At 45.9% G+C, this 24,264-nt stretch overlaps 1 protein-coding gene across 4 annotated transcripts in view; it reads right to left on the bottom strand.

The window, feature by feature from the left end:
• ABCC5 (ATP binding cassette subfamily C member 5) overlaps window positions 1-21,177 on the bottom strand; it is an 81,386-nt gene extending 60,209 nt beyond the window's left edge. For all 4 annotated transcript variants that reach the window (XM_075938121.2, XM_075938128.2, XM_075938127.2 and 1 more), the window contains exons 1-2: window positions 21,040-21,177; window positions 18,930-19,110 (exon numbers count right to left, since the gene is read on the bottom strand). In XM_075938121.2, coding sequence (XP_075794236.2) covers window positions 18,930-19,058 — 129 coding nt within the window. In that variant the 5' untranslated portion in view covers window positions 19,059-19,110; window positions 21,040-21,177. The remainder of the gene's footprint in view (window positions 1-18,929; window positions 19,111-21,039) is intronic.
• Window positions 21,178-24,264: the final 3,087 nt, after the last annotated feature.

The following is a 24,264-nucleotide window of genomic DNA, read 5'->3' on the forward strand; positions in this document are numbered from 1 at the left end:
ATCAAATAATGTTGCCCTGGGCTTCTGAACTCTAAATTGATATTATTTGTTAAGCACACTGTCTGGACTGATCGCTCACTGCTGCACCAATTTCTTTTATTTTACTTGGAAAGTAAAGGCAGCTTATACATCAGCAAATATATGAAGGCAGCGGCTTCCACTAGCATCTGCTGGAGTCAAAGACATCTGAGCTGTGGGCATGCATACCAATAAGTAGGGTAATTCCTGCCATACTTCTTCTAATTCACTAGAAGCATGGGAGGGATAGCTCAGTGGTTTGACCATTGGCCTGCTAAACCCAGTGTTGTGAGTTCAATCCTTGTGGTGGCCATTTAGGGATTTGGGGCAAAAATTGTCAGGGATGGTACTTGGTCCTGCTATGAAGGCAGGGGACTGGACTTGATGACCTTTCAAGGTCCCTTCCAGTTCTAGGAGAGAACTTTCTGGGTGTTTGGCTGGTGAGTCTTGCTCAGGGTTTAGCTGATCACTATATTTGGGGTCAGGAAGGAATTTTCCTCCAGGGTAGATTGGCAGAGGCCCTGGAGGTTTTTTGCCTTCCTCTGTAGCATGGGGTACAGATCACAGCTGGAGGATTCTCTGCATCTTGGGGTCTTCAAAGTAGTTGAAGGCTTCAATATCTGAGATATAGGTGAGAGGATTATTCTAGGAGGGGGTGGGTGAGATTCTGCACTGTACAGGGGGTCAGACTAGATGATCATAATGGTCCCTTCTAACAAAGTCTAGGAGTCTATGAGATAGGCAATCACCATTTATTTATTTATTTTATCTTGCTATTGCAGGGTTGGGGGTGATATAGTATTTAAATATAGATACCTTAAAAGCAAATCTAGATTGCAAAGTCACACCCTCAATTAGTTAAGAAGTGACAAGTTTAGAGTTGCCTTTTGCACATCCATCCTGTGACCTGAGTAAGGTGGGACCTGTGATAGCAATGTGTCATATTAGTAAAGAATATTTAAATCTATAAGTGCACAGGAGACAAATTACAGTTGCCTTTTTACTGGGGTTTCCCAACTTTCAGGCAAAAGTTATTGCCCAGGAGACTTTGTTTTGTTTAATTATATTATGTGTAACTGTAATAAGACAGACCCTCCAAAAGGAATTGCACAGGTTGGAAACCTGAACCTTCAACACCACAGCACAGATCACTACTATGTGAACCATGGGACTAACTGCATTAAGTTGGTAGCAGGAGAAGCCTGTTTTCCCAGAAAGGGGGGGAGGAAGTCAGAGGGAATGGACCACTGGGTCCAGGTGATGGGTCTAGGGAGCTGAGCCTGATCTCTTCCTCATCTTTAGACTTGAGAGCTTCTGTCCCATGTAGTGTCCCAGAATGAGGGGAAATGGGTGGGGTTATGTACTGGGCAAGCCCAACCCAGAAATCTCCCCACTCCCACTCCAACTATGTAGGGGATCACAGACCACTCGGGAGCTGCCTGGTCAAAATGGAGAACTAGTCTGTGTATAAAATTCTTCTGGGATCTTATCTACAATTAAGAGATTGAAATGGCTAAGAGTTTTATCTGACTAGTTTACTGGTATCGTCAATTACCTAAATTCATTTGGCCCCAGAGACTCCGCCGACTGCAATTCCATTATTTTTTCAGGCCCGAGAGTACATCAAGAAGCATTTTTACACAAGAAACAAGAACATGTCCCTAAACCAGTTCTCACACAAAAGCACAGACAACCATGTGCACTCACTCCTGCAACTGGAGTCCATGTAAAAGGGGTCAAACAAGGACTAACATAGCAGCAGGACGGTGGCTCAGGATTAAGTGCATTGGCAGAGCTGCATTTATTGCAAGGAACAGAACGGGATGGTTTATCTGCCACTACTACTCCAGGGACATCGGCCTATTTGCACTCTACATGCACTCTGTGTACAGCAGAACTCCAGGATAAACAGAGCTTTAGGAGTATGATATTAACAGCAGCTCTTACTGTCCACTTCCTTACTGGGCTAGGCTTCAAAGCTAGTGTTAGTTTGTTTTGCATGGGGGCAGGGAAGTGTTACAATTAAGTTTTTCTTAGAGGATTAGTGTTACAGTTTTTTCCCCTGCCTGGATTTTCTTTTGTTCAGACTGCGCAAACTTGCAGCTACACCAGTCTGTCCTCACACCTCCCGGCCAATTTTCTTCTGATTATCTAAGCTGTAGCTATAAAAACAGGATAGTTTCAACAAGCTCGTTGCATAATTTGTATTTAATTATATAACCAATACATCAATGTGCAGTGTAGCCCACCACCAAAGACCTCAGTGGGAAAAAAAGGACTTTTATTTCCCATTTTCACCTTCTACGGGGAAAGGGGGAAGCATTATTTAGCCACCTGAGCACCTACACTCCTTCCTTGACCCACAAGACATTCACAGCAAAGTGCTGTGACACAATGAGTGTGTGTTTAATGTCTGCATGTTTTTGACAGGTCACTGAAACAATGCATTCACCTAATGCAGGGTAACTCACTTTGGAAGCCCCCAGGGCCACAATGATACTCACAGCACACGTGGAGGGCCGCAACTTAAGTGCGGTTGCATATACATGCAAGTATATGCAGATTGTATTCACGCCTGTCAGTGTGAATGAAACTAAGATTAAGCCTTAAGCCGCAGCATCGGACCCAAATGTAGCCAGTGCGAGCCAGTCAGCATCTCTCAGGCTCTACCCACAAGGCTAAGCAACCAACTCTTCCCACAATGCCCCGGTGCTCCCGGAACCTCCTCCCTGGGGGCTAGAAACGCCGACACCCTGTACCGGTCTGTTCCAGCCAGCCCGTCCACTTGTGTCTTTCAGTGCTCACCCTGCCTGGGAGATGCCTCGCCATGGAACGTGCCACGTGTTGAGCACTCGTAAACCCAAACCACACCGCGGGCTGCAAACAAATGGCCCGTGGGTCACATGTTGAGTAGCCCTGACCTAATGCATATGTATGAAAAGGGATGAGACAGACTTTCATTCCTGGATTTTTGTCCTAGGCATCATAGCAGGCACATAACCTGTGATTCCTGACATATACAGTGTTGGTTATGCAGCTTTTCACTTCACGTCCTTCCCAGTTACATGTAATGGAAGAGTGCACGAAAATTTCATGGTGCCTCTTAGTTTCAGCTGCACCACTGCAGGAGAAATGAAAAACAGCTTAGTATGTTCCACCCACCCATCTCAATTCAGAGGCAATGTAACTTTTCTATTCAAGTGAGCAACTTGAAAACCAATTAACTGTTCAGATTTGCATTGAAGTTCTCCGGAGACAGATACTGAAAATCCAATCATCCCCTATAAGCCCACACACTGCCATGACATGTGATTTGGGGATCACCATCACTACTCAAGGCCTCTTCCTATGTGTGGTTGCTTATTTTCTGAGCCAGGCTAAAAGTGAATGCTTACACTACAAAACCACACATATACAGTGTTAAAGTAAGGGCATGTAAATGCCATTAAGATTAAAACACAGGTACTAGAGCAGTGTTTCCCAAATGGTGCTCCGCGGAACCCTGGGGTTCCGCGAAGCGAACATAAGGGTTCCGCGAGAACCCGAACGCTCCCCTACCCCCACCCATAAAGAGACAGAGGAGCCCGGCGCGCAAAGACGCTGGCTCCTTCCCCGCTCCCCTTTCAGACATCTCCCGCGTCCCACACTGCCGCTCTGCTTTTACCACCGGACCTAGCAGCAGCAACAGCAACAGCTGCTTGTCCTGCTTCTGCCCGATCAACCCAAAATCCCTCTCCCGCGTCCCCCGCTGCCGCTCTGCTTTTACCACCAGAAAAAGCAGAGCGGCAGATGCGGGAGAAGGATCTTGGGTTGATCGGGCAGAAGCGGGACAAGCAGCTGTTGCTGCTGCTAGGTCTGGTGGTAAAAGCAGAGCGGCAGCAGGGGACGCGGGAGAGGGATCTTGGGTTGATTGGGCAGAAGCGGGACAAGCAGCTGTTGCTGCTGCTAGGTCCCTTGGTAAAGGCAGCATGTGTATGGGGACGGGGGGGGCAGGGAGTACTATCAGTGAGTGGAACACCGGAACTCCTACTCACTGTGAGGATCGGAACAAATCCCCATACACACTGTGAGGACACATGGCTCCTGTGTGAGACTAAGTTTAAGAATTCAATCTAATATCAAAATTCCCCATGGATCGTTGGTTAAAAGAAGGAACTTTAAAGAGAAAAGTGAGTACTTCAAACTCCAATATTTTTACTGAAACCAGCAAGGAAAATACTGAGGCAGCTCAAGTTAATTATGAAAAATTTCAGCTGACTAATAAGAAACACAGGTATTGTGAGGACTATTTGGCATTTGGATTCACAAGCAATGGAAATGAAGATGCTCCAGGTGCCCACTGTGTAGTGTGCAACAAAATACTAACTAATAGTTGTTTAGTATCTGCTAAATTGCGAAGACATTTTGAAACAAATCATCCAGAATACAAAGATAAAGACATTAGTTTTTTTAAGCTTGAAAAAAGTAAACTCTTCATGTCAAGAATTGCCAATTCTGATAATGAAAATGCAAGAGGCATCTTACAAAGTAAGCTATCGTATATCGCTCACCGAAGAAGCACACACTATTGGGGAATCACTCATAAAACCATGTGCAAAAGATTGTGATGCGTATGTTGGATCAGGAGTCTAGTAAAAAAGTTGAGGCTGTGCCACTATCAAACAATACTGTCACATGTCGTATTCACGATCTTGCTGCTGACATCGAGAAGGAGCTTATTTTTCGGCTGCATTTATGTCATGCATATGCATTACAATTAAGACGAATCCACTGACGTTGCAGGTCTTGCAGTTCTGCTTGTATTTGTCTGTTATGATTTTAATAGTTCTATTGAAGAAGACTTACTTATGTGAATTTTTGCAAACCAATACAACTGGTGAGAATATATTCAATTGTATCAATAACTTTATGAAAACATCAAATAAGCTGGGAAAAATGTGTTGATGTGTGCAGTGATGGTGCCAAAGCAATGGAAGGAACAGTGGCTGGCGCTGTAACACGAATAAAAAATGTAGCACCAAACTGCACCAGCAGTCACTGCATTCTCCAGACACGCTCTGGTAGTTAAGAATATTTCTCCCTCTCTTAAAAATGTGTTGGACGAAGCAGTACAGATTATTAATTATATAAAAACTCGACCATTACAATCAAGACTGTTCAAAATTGTGTGTGAAGATATGGGTAGTCAGCACACAGCCCTGCTTCTACATACAGAAGAAGTCAGGTGGCTATCGCGAGTAAAAGTGCCGGTTAGATTATTTGAATTGCGTCACGAGCTCTCCGCAAATCTGATGAATCACAAATTCCAACTGTCTGATCATTTAACAGACTTTTTGTGGTTATCTAGAGTTGTGTATCTTGCAGACATCTTTACAAAACTAAATGAAGTAAATCTGTCACTGCAAGGAAAGAATGTAAATATTTTTAATGCGAAAGACAAAATTTTGTCATTGTCACGGAAGCTACAGTTTTGGATCTCATCTGTAGGACGAAATTATTTGGATTGTTTACCAACTCTGAATGATTTCCTTGAAGAAAATGGATACAAACTTGATGAAGATATTTGCAGCGACATTGCAGATCATCTCCGCGATTTATACACGATCAAGTATTTTCCAAACATCAATGACAACAATAACTGGATTCGAAATCCATTAAGTTTAACAGAAAAGCCAGTCAGTTTTTCTACACAAGATTATGAAAACCTAATTGAAATCGCTTCAGATGGCCAATTAATACAAAAATTTAAAGAAGTTTCTGATTACATTTTGGAGTGACTTATGTCAAAGTCAAGAATATTCATCTTTATCAAGACGCGCAATTCATCAGCTGTTACCCTTTGCCAGTACATACTTGTACAAAACTGGGTTCTCGAACTATGCAGCAATGAAAACGAAATACAGAAATCGACTGAATGCTGCGCCAGATATGCGAATCCAACTTTCTAGTATTAAACCAAATATAAAAAGAATTTGCCAAGAAAAGAAAAACCACTCTTCGCATTGAAAACTATGAATATAATTATTATTTGATATACAAAAAATAAAACTATATTTAATATGATTTTTGTTGAATATAAATGAATGGCGTTCTATTCAATATGTTGAATTTAAATGAATGGTGATCTCATGACTGTATTTAGCATCTTATTACTACCAATTGTGGTGTACTGGCAGTCTGTGTGTGTTTTTTTTTTTTTTTTTTCCCTCGACAAACTTAATCCCTGGCTAGGGGGTTCCTTGAAATTTTTCTGAGTTTGAAAGGGTTCCGTGGTCAAAAAAAAATTGGGAAACACTGTACTAGAGGATTTTGGTGCCTAGGAATCAGGGAGTGAATTCAAGCAGCAGTTCCCAACCTTTTCCAGATGGGGACCCATTTTGACAATTCAGGAAGACTGGGTGACCCAAAGCAATTCAAAAACAGGGGGAAGAGGGAGGGCAGAGCCACCTGGGACGACCCTTTTGAAATGCAATGGTGACCCATATTTCGGTCCCGACCCATAGGCTGGGAAACCCTGAGCTATAGAAGGTCTGATCAGTTCTGAACATGAGTTGAGTGTGTTTAGAAATGGCCATTAAATGTTAACTGCTTTCGGTGGAGTATTTAAACCACATGTAGGAATATGTACCTAGGACCTGACCATTATATACATATTCACAAACAGGTAGATTTGTTTTAATAAATATCTTGACTACCTGACTTATCCATAACATAAAACTATTCACTATCAACATAAAACTATTCACTATCACTAATTTACACTGCATGGATGCAAATAACATATACAGGCCTTAAAATTGTATCTTTAAAATTCCAGGTCTTAAAAAAATGAGGAGATGTGGGTCAACTCACAGATTACTGGAAGGCATCATTTCATTTTACAGAAAACCCCACAAAAGAGCATTTGAAGCTTCATCTTAGCTCTGAACCAATCATTTACATTCTGTCCCCCTTCCGGCAATTTGTTTCAATATTTAATCTTGACCACTAGGGCATACCATAGTAGGAGAGCAGCAGCTATAGTTAAGACCTGCATAATGGTTTCCATTCTAATTCATTCTCCATGAACCAACTGTCAGTTCCCAGGCTGAAATTTCATGGCATATTTCACTGGGTTTATTATACCCTCACAAGTAGGAGCAAAATCAGTTGAGCCATTTTTTGGCAGAGAGAAAGAGAGAGAGAGAAAGGAAGTTTATCCTGTTCTGTAAGAATGGTAGTAGCTCTTTTGTACCAACCTAGGGTTGAAATCACTGTAGAGCAAATATTTCAATGTGGTATGATATCTCTCACTGAACAATAGTATTTGTGCCTGCTCTGGAAGAAATTGGTTTGATTTGACTAAGTTATAAGACTCCAGGAGAAAAGGAACACACTAAGCTGGACACACAGATTGGATTTTTGCTAAACTTCAGAGATTCAGCTAAGAAAGGATGCATTGTGTGTGGATGTGTAGCTGCAAACCACTGAAAATCTTGGAGATTGATTAAGGACTGAAGTTGCGAGGGGGAGGGGGGAGAGAACAGCTGGTGCATTGAACTGGAGCAGTAGCATGCGATTGTGTAACTGAAGAATTGTGGAAAAAATACATATGCACAAGGAGAAAGTTAAGTTTGCACTCAGAACAACCTGCATTTCCAAAATGGAGTGCTCCACAGTGCAATCTGACAGTCATTTGTGATGCAGCCAGGCCAGCTGATATCAAATCCATGACAACTCACTCGTGAATATCAAAGAAATATTAATGTTTTGTCTTCACTTGCATGCAACCTGTTATTTAATATCACATTACCAGAGGTGGAAGTCAGCTGGTGTGCCCGAGTGCACTGCTCTGGCAAGGAGCCAGTGGGCTTCTGGAGCTCTCGGGGGGGGGGGGGGGGGGGTTGCCACGCTAAGCAGCAGGTAAGTTAAAAGGGCTGGCAGGGAGCATGCTCCACTGTGGTCTAGAACTGCCCCTGCTCCGAGTGCCCTCCAAGGAGGGCAGGGGGAGCTGAAGCCTCACCCTCCGATTTGTACCAGGACATTGCTTGCTGTTCCCCCCTCTCATTGCCAGGGAACAAGAGGAAAGCATACAGCCTGCTTGCCTTCCTCTCTCTCCTGGCTAGCGAGGCCAGGGCACAGAGGAGTGACCCAAGGCTGTGCACTTGCTCCTTGCTCCCTGACAGTCACAAGCAGCCTCCTGATACAAGTCTCTCTCAGAGGTAGCTGAAGCTTCCCTCTGCCCTCCCTAAATGGCACCCTTGCCCCCCACCCACTCCCCACCATGGGCTGTGGAAGGCATTGCCTTCTTAAACTGCCAGGCATGGCCCCACCCACTCTGCCCCCAGAACACCTACTGCTTCAGTAGGACTCCCACCTTTCTGGGAGTGGAGTGTTGCTGCCCGAGATTCAGCTGTGCTATGGCTAGGGACATGGGGAAAGCCAGCTTCCCGCATCTACCAGCTCCCACCTGTCCCCCCAACCGCTGCCTCTGATAGAGGCTTTTTCTTGTGCCCACAGCCTCTTGGAGTGTGATGAGGGACATAGTGGTATCCCCCTCCCCGGTATTCCTGCTCTCCCAGGGGCTTGGGGCTCAGGCCCCTTCCTAAGGCTCCATCCTCTTGCCACAGGGCTTCAGGTTCCAGCTTTGCCCACCCCACCCCTCCATGGGTTGGCTCCAGCCATTCCTGTGCCCTGGGCAGGGGGCACGCAGAGCATCTGCATCCCCCCCCCCGGCGCGCCTTACAGCTGCAATCAAGCGCATGACGCCTGATGGCAGCTCTAAGGGGTGCCGCACAGTCCCCGGTGCCTGATGGCAGCTCTAAGGGGCGCCATGCAGCTGCAATCAGGTGCCCTCCATAGGTTGGCACCCTGGGCAGCTACCCGGCTAGCCCCACCCTTAATCTGGCCCTACCTCCATCGCGTGCTGCCTTCTGATTCACCATCCAGGAATTAATTTATTCTCGGCCAGTCAGAGCTGAATAAACATGCTGTGTAAAGCGCAACTTGTATGTCTAAGACATTTATTGCCAGCTGGCAACTCTGTAAGTTAAAGTGATTTGGGGGGTGGGATGTGGTTTTCCTAAATCCAATTCAGAACTTTAAGAAAAGAGAGTTTGAGCAGCCACTAGCAAGACTTAATGAACATACTCTGAAGCCATCAACAAAATTGTCCTAAGAATCCCTGCCTTAGAGATTCACCCCATCATTCCTCATACTCACAGGTCAGTGTAACTGCTCAGAGGCGGATGGAATAGTTCTCACAGGGGAGAGGAAAGCTCAGAAGCTTGAAAAATAAAAAGTGCTGAAGAAAACATGGCACTTCCCTATTTCCTTCCTCTTGACGGCAGAGCTCACTTTTTCTCCTCCCTACACATCCCCCTGTGCAGGTATGTTCTACTAAAAACTGAAGTTCCAATAAGCGAATGGTCATTCAGTTCCTGACAATAGTGCAGAAACTCCACTGCAGGGCAGTCAAACTACTGAGAAAAGTGAACATGGAACTGGATTTTTAGAACCACTCTTCCCCCCCCCCCCAGTTCTTCCTTCAGAGTTCATCTCGTCTCCCACTGTAGGATACTAGGGATGTGACTGACTAGTAGACACACTAGTTGATTAAGTCACTCCCCCACATTTGCTGCCTATCAGAAAGGCAGCGGGGGGTGGAGTGGGGCGGGGGGGGGGGGGGGGTAGGGCTTCAAAGTGGCAGCGCTACATGAAGCCCTGAGTCAGCAGGAATGCTTGAGTCCCCTGCTGGCCCTATGGTCCCCGCAGAGCTTTCGCCTTTGAAGTGTAACAGCCTGCACTTTAGTCAATAAGGGCGCTTCCCTCTTTTAATCAAATAATCGATGCAAATTGTTTCAACTATTCAATTAGCCAATTAATCAAAATTTTATATCCCTATAGGATACAGCCCTAAATATTTACCATTGTTTGTCATCTTACCTATTGCCTTGTCTCTGTACCTCACTCTCACTGTTCCTTCTCTGTTCGCTCTTTTCCCGTGTCCTCTGGCACAAGAGCACAGCATGCACAACTGCCATAATGGCAGAACCAACCCACTCCCTCTGGTCAGTATGCTGCTCCCTACGTCTACACAGGATATGGGCACAGTTCCATGGAGCAATGGGAGGCCAGCAGCAGGAATTACTGGACCAGCATTCCTATACCGTAACAATTTACTCACAGCATAGGGTTTCAGCTCACCAGAAATAGCACAAAAGTGGAATGTCTCCTCCAATACATGTGAGATGGAGGCTAAGTGCCTGGCAGAAGCCGGGATGAGTTTTAAAGGAGTACTTTTCCATCTAAGGAGGAAAGTTATTAACACTCCAATAAGCTCTTAGGATATGTATACACAGCAATTAAACACCCGTAGCTCACTAGTGCCAGCTGACCAGGGCTTGCAGGTCTTGGGATGTAAAACTGCAGTATAGATTGCTGAAGCCTGAGCCCAGGGAACTTGCAACACTCCAGTCTAGGGTCCAAAATGTCTACACTGCAATTTTGTAGCCCCACAGCCTAAGACAGCTGGCATGAGCTGGCCACAGATATTTAACTGCAGTATAGACACTAGGAGTGTTAAATAGAGAGTAAGACAGTGTTTCCCAATTGGTGCTCCGGGGAACCCTGGGGATCCGCAAAGCGAAAGCAAGGGTTCTGCAAGGAGCCGGCACTCCCCCGCCCCGTTAAAGAGACAGAGCCATGGCGAGGGCTTTTTTTTTTTTTTTGCACTCAACAAAATGCGGCAGGGGCCTTTTTTAAGGCAACTCTAGGGGTTCCATGACCAAATAAAAATGGGAAACACTGGAGTAAAGAGAATAGTCAACTAATCACATGAGTTCTTAGCAGTTAGTTGATTATTCCATAGTCCCTAGGGACAGGGACAGTAGCTAGTGCAATTCAGCCCCACTCCTGGGGAGCCCCCTGCCACCCCGCATTGCAGCCTCTGTATCAGAGGCAGCAGCGCAGGGTACCAGGTGGGTGCTAGTCCATGAGGGGAGCCAGTTTATAAACCTGGTGGGGTAGGGAGGGGAAGGCTGCCATGAAGCAGCCCTTGTCCACAGCAGCCTGAGCTGGCTGCAGACAGAAGCTGCTCCGGCAGCAGCCCCTGTCCACAGGAAGCTCAGACCGCCCCCATAGATGTGGGCAGCAGCATCCCCTAGCAGGCCCAGGCTCACCGTAGACAGAAGCTGCTCCATCGGTGTGGAGCAGCCTCTGTTCGCGGTGAGTCTGGGCCCGCTGCAGGCAGAGGCTGCTGCCATGAAGCAGACTCCTTTGGGTCCCCTCCCCCACATTACTGCCTCCGATAGAGACAGACGACGGGGGGGGGGGGGGGGGGGGGGGGGGCAGAAAGACAGGCAGCACCATGGAGCCAATGCTGGGGGGAACTGGCTTTTAAGTCAGCTCCCCCCAGCACTGACTCCTGCTTCCCCCTCCCCTTCTTGTTGCCTATGTGAATTAAAGTAGTCGATTAGATTAACCCAAGTGTTCCGCAGAACCCTGGGGTTCTGCGAAGTGAAAGCAAGGGTTCCACAAAGAGGCAGCACTCCCCCGCCCCCTCTTAAAGAGACAGACAGTGGGAATCATGGCAGCGGGTTTCCCAGAGGAAACGTGGCCCTAGGGGTTCCATGGCCAAATAAAATTGGGAAAAACTGGATTAACCAATGAGTACAGGTTTATTGGTTAATCAACTAATCATTCATATACCTAGTAGATGCACCCTTAGAGCCCCCGTATCCTACTGCAAGCTTTGATAAAATGAATGGTTCCTTGTGGTCCCAGAATCTCCAAGTGCAAAATAAAAACACATTCATTAATTTCCAAAACACAGAAATTTAATTAGAGCACGGGATGTGAAGTCAGATTTCTGACTGCAAGTTTTGGAGACTGTATCTTGTATGCAATTTCTTTTATGTTTGCTGCAGTACACTGAACTATATGACTGTGACCAGAATTAGACTTCTCTTCGTCTGCTGCAACTTGAGTAGTAGGTAACTGCCAAATACTACAACACTTTATATCTGAACTTGTTAAATGCATCAGGTCAATGCACAAAGATGTCCTCCCATGTGTTGAGAGATTTTAGATGTGCAAGCAAATGCCTCAAGCTGGTAAACACAGTTGTAAGAGTAGCAGAACAGACTATCAACAAGAAGTTTTCAAGAGCTTACATGTAAACAGCCACATTTGCTGTGCCCCTGTGTATCACCTCCACCACAGCCAAATACTGACGGATCTGCTCACTTGGGCGGCAATTAAGCAAACATTCAGAATTGTTATCAAGATGACATACTTGGCACAAGTGTGCTACTGGTGTTTCAACCTATTTCTACAGCTAATCCACTAGGATTAGCTTCAAACCTCACCTACAAATAAAGCCACACAGGAATGCCTTGATAAAAAATGCCAGCTCAGAACAAATTCTGAAGCCCATTTGTGCAAAAATATATAAAAGATTATTGGGGGGGGGGAGAAGAGAGAAGAGAGGAAGACAGAGAGAGTGAGTATCAGCATTTTCCCCACAGAATTTGATCATTTTCCCCCAAAGCACTTGAATCTCAGTGAGATTGATTTGTGGAGCTCCTGGCATAGATATTAGCAAGGCTTCTAGAGTAACAGCAATAGTGCTGGCCACTGACCACCATTATTTTCAGAGTAGAGCTAACTGAAATAATGTGTTAGGTGTTGTCACATTATTAGATTTTAAATAGGGAAATGCAGATCATTGCTGAATCTGCTGTTGTGTGTTTGCCCCAAATTCTGGGCAAAGTGAGGTGTCTAATGAAAGCTCATGCTTTGCTGATTCTGTTTATGCTACTCATATACATGTATGATTTTTATATGTAAAGTTATGAATATGGGCTCTGTACCTGTATTTTAAATGTGTTCTGTCTGGAAGACAGCAGCAGGCATTGAGCGGAAGTCCACTGAATAGCTATGCTGCAAGAACAATGGGCTCTTAAGTGTTGCCAATAAACACCTGAGGAATTTGGATGCAAACCTGCAGATCAGCATATATGATGGCTCCTTGCCTAAAAGGACACGGGCAGCTTAGTTGATCATGTGATCAGCTCTATTTTGGAAGGCACCACCACTCAGAAGAACAATGGGATTTCCATGCACATGGGCAAGATTATAAAAGGATCCTGGAGGTGCCTCCATCTTTGTCTTCAATCCTACTCTTAACTTCAGAAGCATCTTCGCTGTGGTCAGAGAGCCCAGAAGGATCTGTCGACCCATCCTAACAAACGATGTACTCCGGAGACTCTTAAGACAGCAGTGTCACGGAGTGTGAGGGAGAGTCACCAGGCCCCGCACCCCCATCCTCAGCCACATGTGATTTTCAGCCAGCAGGTAAAACATAGGTTTATTGGTTCACAGGGACACAGCGTAGCTCAGATTTGTAGTTACAGAAACAAGGAGCATTCAGTACAATCCACCCTTCTCCCTAAGACAGAAAGCTAACTCACCCACTTAGCAATTGCTCACACACACGTTTAAGGTTGCCAGGTGTCCGTTTTTTGCCCTGACAGTCTGTTATTTGGGTCCCCCGTCTGGTTAAAAAAAAACCAGAAAATACCAGACATGTGAAATGTCTGGTATTTCCTGTTTCCCTCAGATGGAAGCCTGTCAGGGACAATTTTCCCTTGTCACAGGGGCGGGGGAGTGAGGCATACAGGGCTTTTTTGGGGGAGGGGCTTAACTTTGGTCTTCCCCCTCCCCCCCACAAAATTTTTTCCAGGTGTTTTTTTGGGGGGGGGAGGGGAGGGGGGGAAGAGATGCTCAGTATTTTTTGTTAAACCATCTGGCAACTCTAGTCAGAGAAACAAGTGGCTGCCTGGAGATAAAGGATGTTGGGGTGCCAGATGGTTTAACCAAAAATACAGAACATCCCCCCCCCCAAAAAAAAAACACTGGGGGGGGAAAATAAGAGGGAGACCAAAGTTGAGGGGAAAAAAAGACTCCGAGAGTTAAGCAAAATAAATAAATAAAAACAGTATGGCCCTGTCAGTGCATGCAGAGTCAGAATACAGATAGGAACAGGGGAGAGTTTGAGTACTAAGACTCAGGGAAAGCATTGCTTCCCCTTGGTCTTTAGGCTTTTTGCCGGTGGCCATTTTGGTTTCTTGATCAAGCCGGAATGCAGCTTCCCTGTGGGAACCAGGTAAGCAGGAGGTCCGGGGGCAGGAGGTGTTGGGAGCCGGGCCCAGTTGCCGAGTGTGTCATAGGGTTGCCAGGTGTCCGGCATTTTTGCCTCCTGGTAGGCAAAAAAAGAAAAAAAAATCAGAAAATACCTGACATTTTAGGTGTCCAGTATTTTCTGAGTTTTTTTTTTTTAAACCAGGCAGGTGGTGAAAAATGCTAGACTGTTCGGGTTAATACCAGAAACCTAGCAGTCCTCTCTCTTACAGTGGCCACCGAGCAGATCTGACAGCTGCAAAACCGGGCAGAGCCGCTCCCAGACCTCAGTGCCTTGGGGCAGCTGCTTCAGGCCCAGCTGGGGCGCTGCAGTGCAAGGCACACTCTGGCTTGGCAGGTGCACTCTGTGCGCTGCCGCTCTCTCCCCCTGCGCCTCTCCACCCCACTGGGGAAGTGGCAGCAAGCCAGGTCTGGCAGAGTTGGGGGTTTCTTCATTTTTCTATGGGTCAGGGGCCCTTACCCAAAAGTTTCCCTACCCCTGCCATAAATAAAGAAAACATTGAAACCTTGTGTTGGACATGTTAATATTTTACTTTATTTAAAATTAAGTTTGATAAACTAACATGAGAAAGTTAAAACGCTTAAGTCTGTTTATTGATTTAAATCAAACCAGGCTCCCTAGCTGCAGCACTAGCAAAATGTCTAAGGTGTAATTATGTAAATAATGGTGAGTTTCCATTAGTAACTGGTGGTCTGTGGAAAGGCTTGCTGAGCGCCAGGTGGTCCACAGAGTGCATGAGCCCCTTCCCCATCCTAGGAGAGCAGCACAGGCCAGAGTAGAAGGGTTAAAACTTGGCACACCACTTCAGAAAGGTTGCAGACCCCTACATTAGACTTTTAAAAGGATGTTTTGAAGCCTCCAATATATATTTTCATATAATCTGGTAAAATACGTTGGCTTTTTTGCATTAGTAAAATGATTGTTTGTGGATCGCTGAAACTATCTTAACATTTGTTAGAGCCAGAGAGTACCAGTCACCTTCACCTGGAAGTTACACTGTGAAACACAATAGTTCTAATTAGCACATCTACTTGTACAGCAGCAAAGTGTTTAATGCATCTTACAAAATACAACATTAAGGCCTCTTCCACAACATGGCCTTTAAAAATCCAGAGTGACAAGAACACATGTATACAGGCAGTCCCCGGGTTACATACAAGATAGGGACTGTAGGTTTGTTCTTAAGTTGAATTTGTATGTAAGTCGGAACTGGTACATATTGTAGGGGAACTCTAGCCAAACATTTCTCCAGAGCTCAGTTTTATTCTCCCACACCTCACTTCCCTCGGTCCTTTATTCTCAAGCTGAGGTGTCTGCTGAGAAAAGCCGCTCCGCATCTCCCTGGTCTGCTGGGGGGAAGCAGCTAGTGCGGGGTTGCCTCCCCCCGTTTGTAAGTAGGGATCCGATGTAAGTCGGATCCATGTAACCCGGGGACTGCCTGTAATTTGTTATTACAGACTTATCCATCTTGGTTCTGTAAAATTTTCATTGGAGTTTTCATTTTAGGTTTCCAAAACACTTTTTGCAGGTCCACATTCACATTTCTATGCCAATGCCTCCATCACACAGCAGGAAATCTAGGGAATTAGTCTTACTTGTACAACAAGGCACTGGGAGTTCAGATGTCAGGAAACTTTGAGATAAATACAATATTGTTCTTCAAAGGCAATCTCTTTCTGTCCATGCAACCAGGACCTGGTAGTGCTGTAGGCAGGATACCCTTGGCAAATACCTGCCATCCCTACAGATTTAGGAATAGCCCTTTCAGCCTTCTTTTGACTGAAAACTGATGGAGCAGATGGAACCAATAGCATGAGAGTGGGGACTCCCTAAGACAACATGACAAAAAGTCTTCAGTCAGGATTGGAAAGTGAACTGATTGACATGACAGCCACCAGAAGCCTCTGGGGTCTTGGCTGTGCAATGGCCCATATGTAATCCTTTTGCGCCCAGGAAAGGAGGAAAGTGAACATTTTGCTGATCTCAATGTATTAAGTAGGATGTGCACGTCAACTGCTTCTTAAAAGAAATTTTTAGCACACACGGAAGTCTGAACTTGAAAGTCACACTCCGAGGCAAGCCTAGTCCGGTGCAGCTGCAGCCCTGCCTGGAAGCAGAAGACAGACCAAAACTAACAGGCCCTGATGGTTTGAATTCTCTGTTAGGACCCCAGAGAATTATCACCTCTAATATCATTAGCTCACAGACATTTACCTCCCCCCCGCCCCATCTCCCTTCTGTTCTGAAATTTGATTTGTCCTTTTCATGTGTGGTTTTTTTTTATTGTATCCTTTGGTATATATGGTTGACAATTTTCTTCCACTATTTGATCTCAGGGAGTGGGTCTGGCCCACGAAAGCTCATCACCTAATAAACCATCTTGTTAGTCTTTAAAGTGCTACATAGTCCTATTTTGTTTCATTTTACTATTGTTCTACTCCAGCCCTTTCTAAATCTTACTTCCCCCTCCACCCTCTTTGAGACTTACCTGTTTCCTGATTTTTTTTAAGTCATAGCTTCCTGATTAGTCCTCCTGTTAACCATTCACCATTTTAAATATAAAAAGATCCATAAACCCAGCCCTGCCACTCCGTCCAGTCTGTAACCCTGGACTATTCTTGTCCTATCTTGGTTCTCTGCCTTCCATTCAAAATTCCACACTTGGACAAAGAGTGTTTTCCATTCAAGAGGCATCCTCAAGTTCCACTCAGAGGGTGCATGGCGTTTCCTGACCATCCACAGCAGGGATCTCCTCAGTTGGATCAGGTGAAGATGCATCTCCAAAAACTCTCCTGAACATAGTTCAATGTGAATCTCAAAGCAAATGACCATGAAGCTTATTTCTTCTTAACTGTTTCAAGAAAATAACTTCAAGCATAACACTCCAATCAGTACAAGGCATACTGGGCTAGCTGCAGCCTTGTAGGAGGTAAACAGCAGCTTAAATAGGATCACTGCAGAGCAGAAGCTGTATAATCATGTTCTTAGGATGCAGGCCAATCAGAAACAGCATCCTGATATGGCTACAGCTGGACTGAAAAAAATCCATTGGCTAGGAAAGAAACAAAGCTCCCCACCAATGGTAACACTGTTGTCACCACCAATTCCACAATGAAGAGTTGCTACTGGATAATGTATATTGGGTTGTAAGCCAATCATAACATGATCAATGCTGCTTAGAAGCAGCATCCTGCTTCAGTATCATTGCCTGCACTGAAGCAGCAGTCAGATGTTCTGACTTGCCATGAACAATGTCTGTTATCGATATTATGCTGAGTCACAGAGATGATGCAGGCACTAAGGGAACTGCAGTGACTGCCGGTACACACCGTACTCAGCAATCTGCCCCAGCGCAGAACAGACCATTCTAACACATTCCATCCCCTAGTAATGCAATGCTTTAGCCAGCTGCCAAAACACAACTGTCTTCACACTTACCTATCTTTCTTTATTGGCATTTTGCATGTAAAAAACACAAGTCTTTACAACCACATACTCAATACTTGCTTTAAAAAGGAACCATTTATAGACTTCTCAAAAAAAGCACAACTGGAACCTATTTTTCCTACTGGGAATTCAGACAGCTAAACGGTCTTATTTGTTTACTATGAACCCTGACAAAAATTAGCATGTCCATTAGAATTTCATATTGCATGCACATAGATGTTTGCAGTATTAATCTCTTAATTTGTTGTTTAAACCAGTATTTACTTCCTTAGCATTTAGATAATATTAAAAAGATGTGCGCCAACAGATTTCAAAGAGCATCAATAATCCTAGTCAACATCCCTAATCTAACTTGAAATGGCATAAATAACTGCTTTTGAGCTACACTTTCACAAGTCAATCAGGATTGCCAAGATTTATTGAGTATGTGTTTTTTTCTGCACACAAACACTTCAAGATGCATCAGTTCCTCCTGTTAAGGTTATCAGGTAGTTTTACATCTGCATAACTCCCAGAATGTAATTCTTATTAACCCATCACAAACACACTAGTCCAAATAACATTGGAGAAGACTAACCCAGCAGCTGAATGGCCACGCCAATACCAGAGATTGATTCTTAACTGGCAGGAGCAGTTAACTATTTCTGTGTATAGTACAGGAAACAATCAGCAGTGAGTAGTAAAAGAACTAGAGATGTAGTGGCATATGGACTTGTATAAAAATATTAGTTTATTCTTTTAAATACAAAGAATTCCTACTACTACTGTGGCAAGTTAAACATCTGCTTCAGGAAAATAATCCTGAAGACATAGTGCATCATTAAGAATGTCTTTAAGCTGCCAGCTTTGAATGGGGCATGATCAGCAAAGAGCTCTATTTTCTTACCATTTCTGTATTCACATCATCCCAATGGTTAAATTGGATCTGTAAGTACCGATCCCTCTTGATTACTATCACCACAATTACATAGATAGCCCCATAAACATGCATAAAACTGTAAACGTCAGAATATTTAGCATAATTCCATCTGAGTATATTAACAAACAAACATTATTAAGATGCATCTCCTAAGCACTAGTCTCCCTCACTGATGCAATTTTGCACCAGAGGTTAATATATCTACAGCCTTCCTTCAAATGACCTCTGATGAAAGAGGCAGGATGTCCATCATTGACCTTCAAGGTAACAAACCTGAATAAAGTTGTCATGCCAAGAGAAGGGTTGCAATATGTAGTTTATTAAGCAGTTGCACACACATGGAGAGTGGAAAGAGAAACTGACCTTATATTTAGCTTGCTGGAATTTCAGCCCTTCCTGCTCTTGGCATCGCTCCGAGCCGGCTCTCTCCCTTACATTTCTATACCCAGGACTGGGTATAACATACTCTTTTCCTAGGTCGATGTCCTTCATCTTCTCCTTCCGTAAACGCCAGGGTTTACAGTTTTATTTTCACCTCAAAAATCTAAAGAGAATTAAAGTCCCACTTTAAGGCACATATCCTACACCCTATACAACACTGCATGATTTATAGGAAGCTTTTTAACCAAAGGGCTTGGACAGCAAATTTGAAATCCTATTATAACAAGTGATCTAACTACTTTTACTACAGTGCCTTGTGGAGAACTGATCCATGAGCACATGGATCCCTGACTGAGCTAGTTAAAGTAACCACCGAACTAAAGTGACTCAGTGCAGAAGGGCAACAACATAGCCCCCACTTAATTTTCAAATGTGTGTTTTGTTACGTAATCTTAATTGCTACACATTAGTCACTTGGGTCTAGGAAATATGGGTTGTCATAAATGTTTCAATTTTCTTGATTGTGTAGTTTTACATATTAGCATTTCAAAATACTATGCTAGTTTCAAAACCCATAGAACATACAGCAAGCAGTTCTACAAATCTAGCACAAGATATCAGTCTTCTCAACAGCACCCACAGACACTATGAAAAAAGCGTATTCTCTAAAATATTTTTCCTCCCACACAAGTACTATTCATCTTACTTTGTAAAAAATTTTTAAGCATCACAATATATTTTCCATATGTATACATTTATTTATAAAGAAACTCTGCACTGTTCTTTTCAGACTAAGTCAAGTCTTTCAGGTTCCAGTAGCAAATTAATTCATCCATAAAGCTGTGTGCCTTAAAGTGACCTTGACATTACATTTTATACCTCCATACTTGTTGATTTAACAAAACTAGTCACCATGAAAAAGGTCACTTCAAATTCATACTGCAGCAGGAAAACTAGATCAGCAGGTCCAGCCTGGTGCAATGGATTATAACTTTATCACAAGCAGTAAAAAAATCCATCATCCACTCATATTAGTTGTGTAAAGATGGTTATCCTATTTCAGTAACATGCCCCTTTGGCTCATAATTACATCAACCCCCTATTTCACAACGTAGGTGAATCAATACCTTTTATTGGACCAACTTCTGTTGGTCCAATACAAGATACTACCTCGCCCATCTGGCCTCTCTAATATCTCGGGACCCACACAGCTCTCTCAACCTACATGCAGAGCCCCCGACTGTTTCCCAGAGAGACCCACCCCCTGAAGCAGGAATCCATTGAAAGCACAGGGGGCTTCCATTCCCCCTCGCCTGCCTGCCCGCCTGGGGATTTATTTGTCTGCGCTGGGCGAGCAGGATTTTGCATCTCGCCGCCGCCAGGGCCTCTGCGTGCAGGCAGCGTTGGCTGTACCTTGCGGGATGCTCCATCATCTCTTCTGCAGCACCCTCTGCGGGGCCAGCCGCACACGGCACCCAGCGGCTACAGGGCCAACGCCGGTAACGCAAGGACACCAGCGGCCACCGGGGACCCCGCATCCCGCACCCCCACCCAACACGGGGCGCCTGCAGCCCACCGCCCTGCCACTAGCCACGGCAGCACCTGCACCGCGTCAACAAGGGAGGGGTCGCCGGCCTTGCCCGCCTGCAGCCCCCCCGCTGCCACAGGCTGCATCTGCCCCCCCGAGGGGGATGCGACCCCCCCACACACACACCACAAGGGGGGGCTCCCCCCGCCACAGGGGTAATGCCCCCCCGGAGGGGGATGCGGCCCCCCACACACACCACAAGGGGGGGCTCCCCCCCGCCACAAGGGTAATGCCCCCCGGAGAGGAATGCGGCCCCCCACACACACCACAAGGGGGGGCTCCCCCCGCCACAGGGGTAATGCCCCCCGGAGGGGGATGCGACCCCCCCACACACACCACAAGGGGGGGCTCCCCCCCGCCACAGGGGTAATGCCCCCCCCGGGCCGCCCGCTCCCTCCGGGGCGACCCTACCTCAGCTGTCCCGGGCGCACGGGGGTGGGGCGAGAGGGGGTAACCCCCCCCCCATGACGGCCCTGCCCTAGTCCCGCCCCCACCCTGCGTTACCTCTCCCGGCTCCTGCCCCGCTGCTGCGGCTTCTGCACTCCGCGGCCCCGCAGCCAAACCACAACCTTATAGCGGCGCCGGCACCCGCTCTGCGCCTGCGCCGCAGCGAGCTGGCCCGGGGGCACGCCGGGAACCGTAGTTCCCCTAGCGAAGGCGGCGGGGCCGAGCCCATTGGGCAGGGACTACGTTTCCCACCAGCCGCCGCTCCCCCCCCTCCCCCGCGCCCAGTGCTGCTGCCGCAGCGCTGGCCGGGCCTGGAACGTTCTCTGCGCTGTGTGGCCCCGCACGAGCCGGAGGGGGAGGGTGGAAGAGAGGCGCTGACCCCCGGGGAGGGGGGGCTGCGGGGAGGGGCAGGCGCTGGAGTGCGACCCCTGCAGGGCGGGAGGCCCAGCAGCAGCACGCGGGGGGGGGGGGTCGGCCCCTGCAACGGGGAGGGGGGGGTACCTCTGCAGCAAGGAGCCCAGGCTCCTGGGGGGGGGGTATCTGCTCCTCACTGGCAGACACTGCCCTGCTCCTGCCCCATGCATGCCCTAGGCCTGCCTGCAGCAGGGCAGCCTGGGGACCCCCCCTTGCCCCCCCCAGACACCCTGCACCTGTAAACCCGGCTAGTGTCAGAGGGCACATCTCGCGGGGAAGGACCCTGCAGCAGCCACCAGAAAACTCCAGGAGCCGCGTTCTCCTCGCCTTCATCCACACTACGTCCAGGCTCCAGCGCAGCCTGGAATAGCAAAATACATGGGGCCTCTTCCCTTTGCCTGTGACCGAGGGGACAGGTACAATTACCACAGACAGGCACCTACCTCCTGACTAACTGGACCCCATTCTGTGCCCCACTCAGCCTTCCTTCATATGAACAGTGATAGAGATGTAGCCGTGTTAGTCTGGGGTAGCTGAAGCAAAATGCAGATCAATATAGCACTTTAAAGACTAACAAGATGGTTTATTAGGTGATGAGCTTTCGTGGGCCAGACCCACTTCCTCAGATCAAATAGTGGAAGAAAATAGTCACAACCATATATACCAAAGGATACAATTAAAAAAATGAACAAATATGAAAAGGACAAATCACATTGCAGAACAGGAGGGGGATGCAGGGGGGATTGAGAGATGGGATACATCACTGGAAAAGATTGCTTATGAAAAGTTGCCAAGACCTTTAAAAACAAAGGCTGTGTCTAGACTGGCAAGTTTTTCCGCAAAAGCAGCTGCTTTTGCAGATAAACTTGCCAGCTCTCTACACTGGCCGCTTGAATTTCTGCAAGAACACTGGCTTCCTACTGTCTGAAATCAGTGCTTCTTGCGGAAATACTATGCTGCTCCCGTTCGGGCAAAAGTCCTTTTGCGCAAAGCTTTTGCGCAAAACAGCCAGTGTAGACAGCTCAGTGTAGACAGCTCAGATTTGTTTTTGCGCAAAAAAGGGCCAGTGTAGACAGCTCAGATTTGTTTTGCGCAAAAAAGCCCCAATCGCAAAAATGGCGATCGGGGCTTTTTTGTGCAAAAGCGCGTCTAGATTGGCACAGATGCTTTTCCGCAAAAAGTGCTTTTGCGGAAAAGTGTCCGTGCCAATCTAGACGCTCTTTTCCGCAAATGCTTTTAACGGAAATCTTTTCCGTTAAAAGCATTTGCAGAAAATCATGCCAGTCTAGACGTAGCCCCAGGAGACTGTAGTTCTTTTGAAAAAACCCTCACCCAAGTTGAGCAATTCTGTTTTACTTTTAGAAGTTAATTTTGGTTCATGTCTTGGGTAAGTAATTTATACAAATGGGCACCTGTTTATAACACAAAATACATCTGTGCTGTTTACACTGGCCCTTTTCCGGAACAGTTTTCCGGATAAAGGACTTTTGCCCGAACGGGAGCAGCATAGTTTTTCCGGAAAAGCACTGATGATTTTACAGGAGATCGTCAGTGCTTTTCCGGAAATTCAAGGGGCCAGTGTAGACAGCTGGCAAGTTATTCCAGAAAAGTGGCTGACTTTCCGGAATAAGTGGCCAGTGTAGACACAGCCGCTGAGTCTATGCTATTTCTGGTAAAACTGAAAATCATCCCCATGAAGGACACAATCTACTGGGACTGGAGAACCACGAGCCAGCTATGAACCAAAGGCAGAAGAATAGCATGGACCGCAGAAGGGCAACCAGGAAAGCACAGGACAAGATGTAGATCAATCATGTGTCTTTGCTTAAAAATATTCCACTGAGAACTCAGCTGTGCAATTTCAAACCGGTTTGGTTGGAATTTTATTGTGTTTGGGGAGTATTTCATGGCAAATGATATGGTAAACTGTTTTATAACAACCGTGGCTATTTGGACAGGAGCCAGAAGGATAAACAACCTACAATGCTTTCAAATGGACTTACAAAACAGGACTCCTACTTACACCTCACAGAGTTCTGGCATAAACATATACATAATTAAACAGCATAACAAGGTACAGGGTATGAGAGAAGGAGAGAAATAAATCAAGACCTCAGCATGGTTTAAATTCAATATAAATCACTTATTTTAGTGTTTTGACATGGGTCCTCTTGACCAGAATAAAGTATCTGCCAAATATTTTTAAATGGCCACGAGGTACAGGACACCTGGAACAAATGTTGCTTCCCAACGAGGCGTTTGCCTTGAGTCTCGTTCCAGATGTACTTTGTCCTCCAGCACAATAGGGAAGTGCCCTCGATCCCAAAATGCTTGCATTGTGCTTTTTCAAACAGACCTGAGTGCTGCATTCATGTTACCAGTGGGGTCCTTTCAGAACCCAGGAGAGCCCAGAGTAGCCTTTGATTGTGTCTTTGGAGCCTGAATTGTGGAAGAAACTGGAATGGAATTTAATTTTTGTTTTCCAAGTAGGAGACATAATATGGAGAGGCAGCATGGAGGGACAGGGAGGATGGGCTGAACATTAGCAAATGCACCAAAACCATTGAAAATGAGATACTGCAAGACAAGTGGAGGCCATCCCAAGAAATGCAGTAGAAGTAAAGTGTGCTATGGCTGTGACTACACCGATTTTCCTTTATGTATCATCTTTTCACCAGCATAAGAGAAACTCCACTCATGGGAGAAACAGTAGGCGCACTAGAAAAATGGGCATTTTAACCAATATCACCTAATTCTGCTCTGGCAGGTTTAGGCCACATAGGAGTTGGAACATCAGCAGCCTATTCACACTTACATTCCTATGACTGTAGATGCCCCATGCTAACCTGTGGATGGGAAATTTGAAGA

This window comes from Pelodiscus sinensis, chromosome 10 (assembly GCF_052426305.1).
Source record: "Pelodiscus sinensis isolate ZL-2025 chromosome 10, ASM5242630v1, whole genome shotgun sequence".
Classification (NCBI taxonomy): Eukaryota; Metazoa; Chordata; order Testudines; family Trionychidae; genus Pelodiscus; species Pelodiscus sinensis.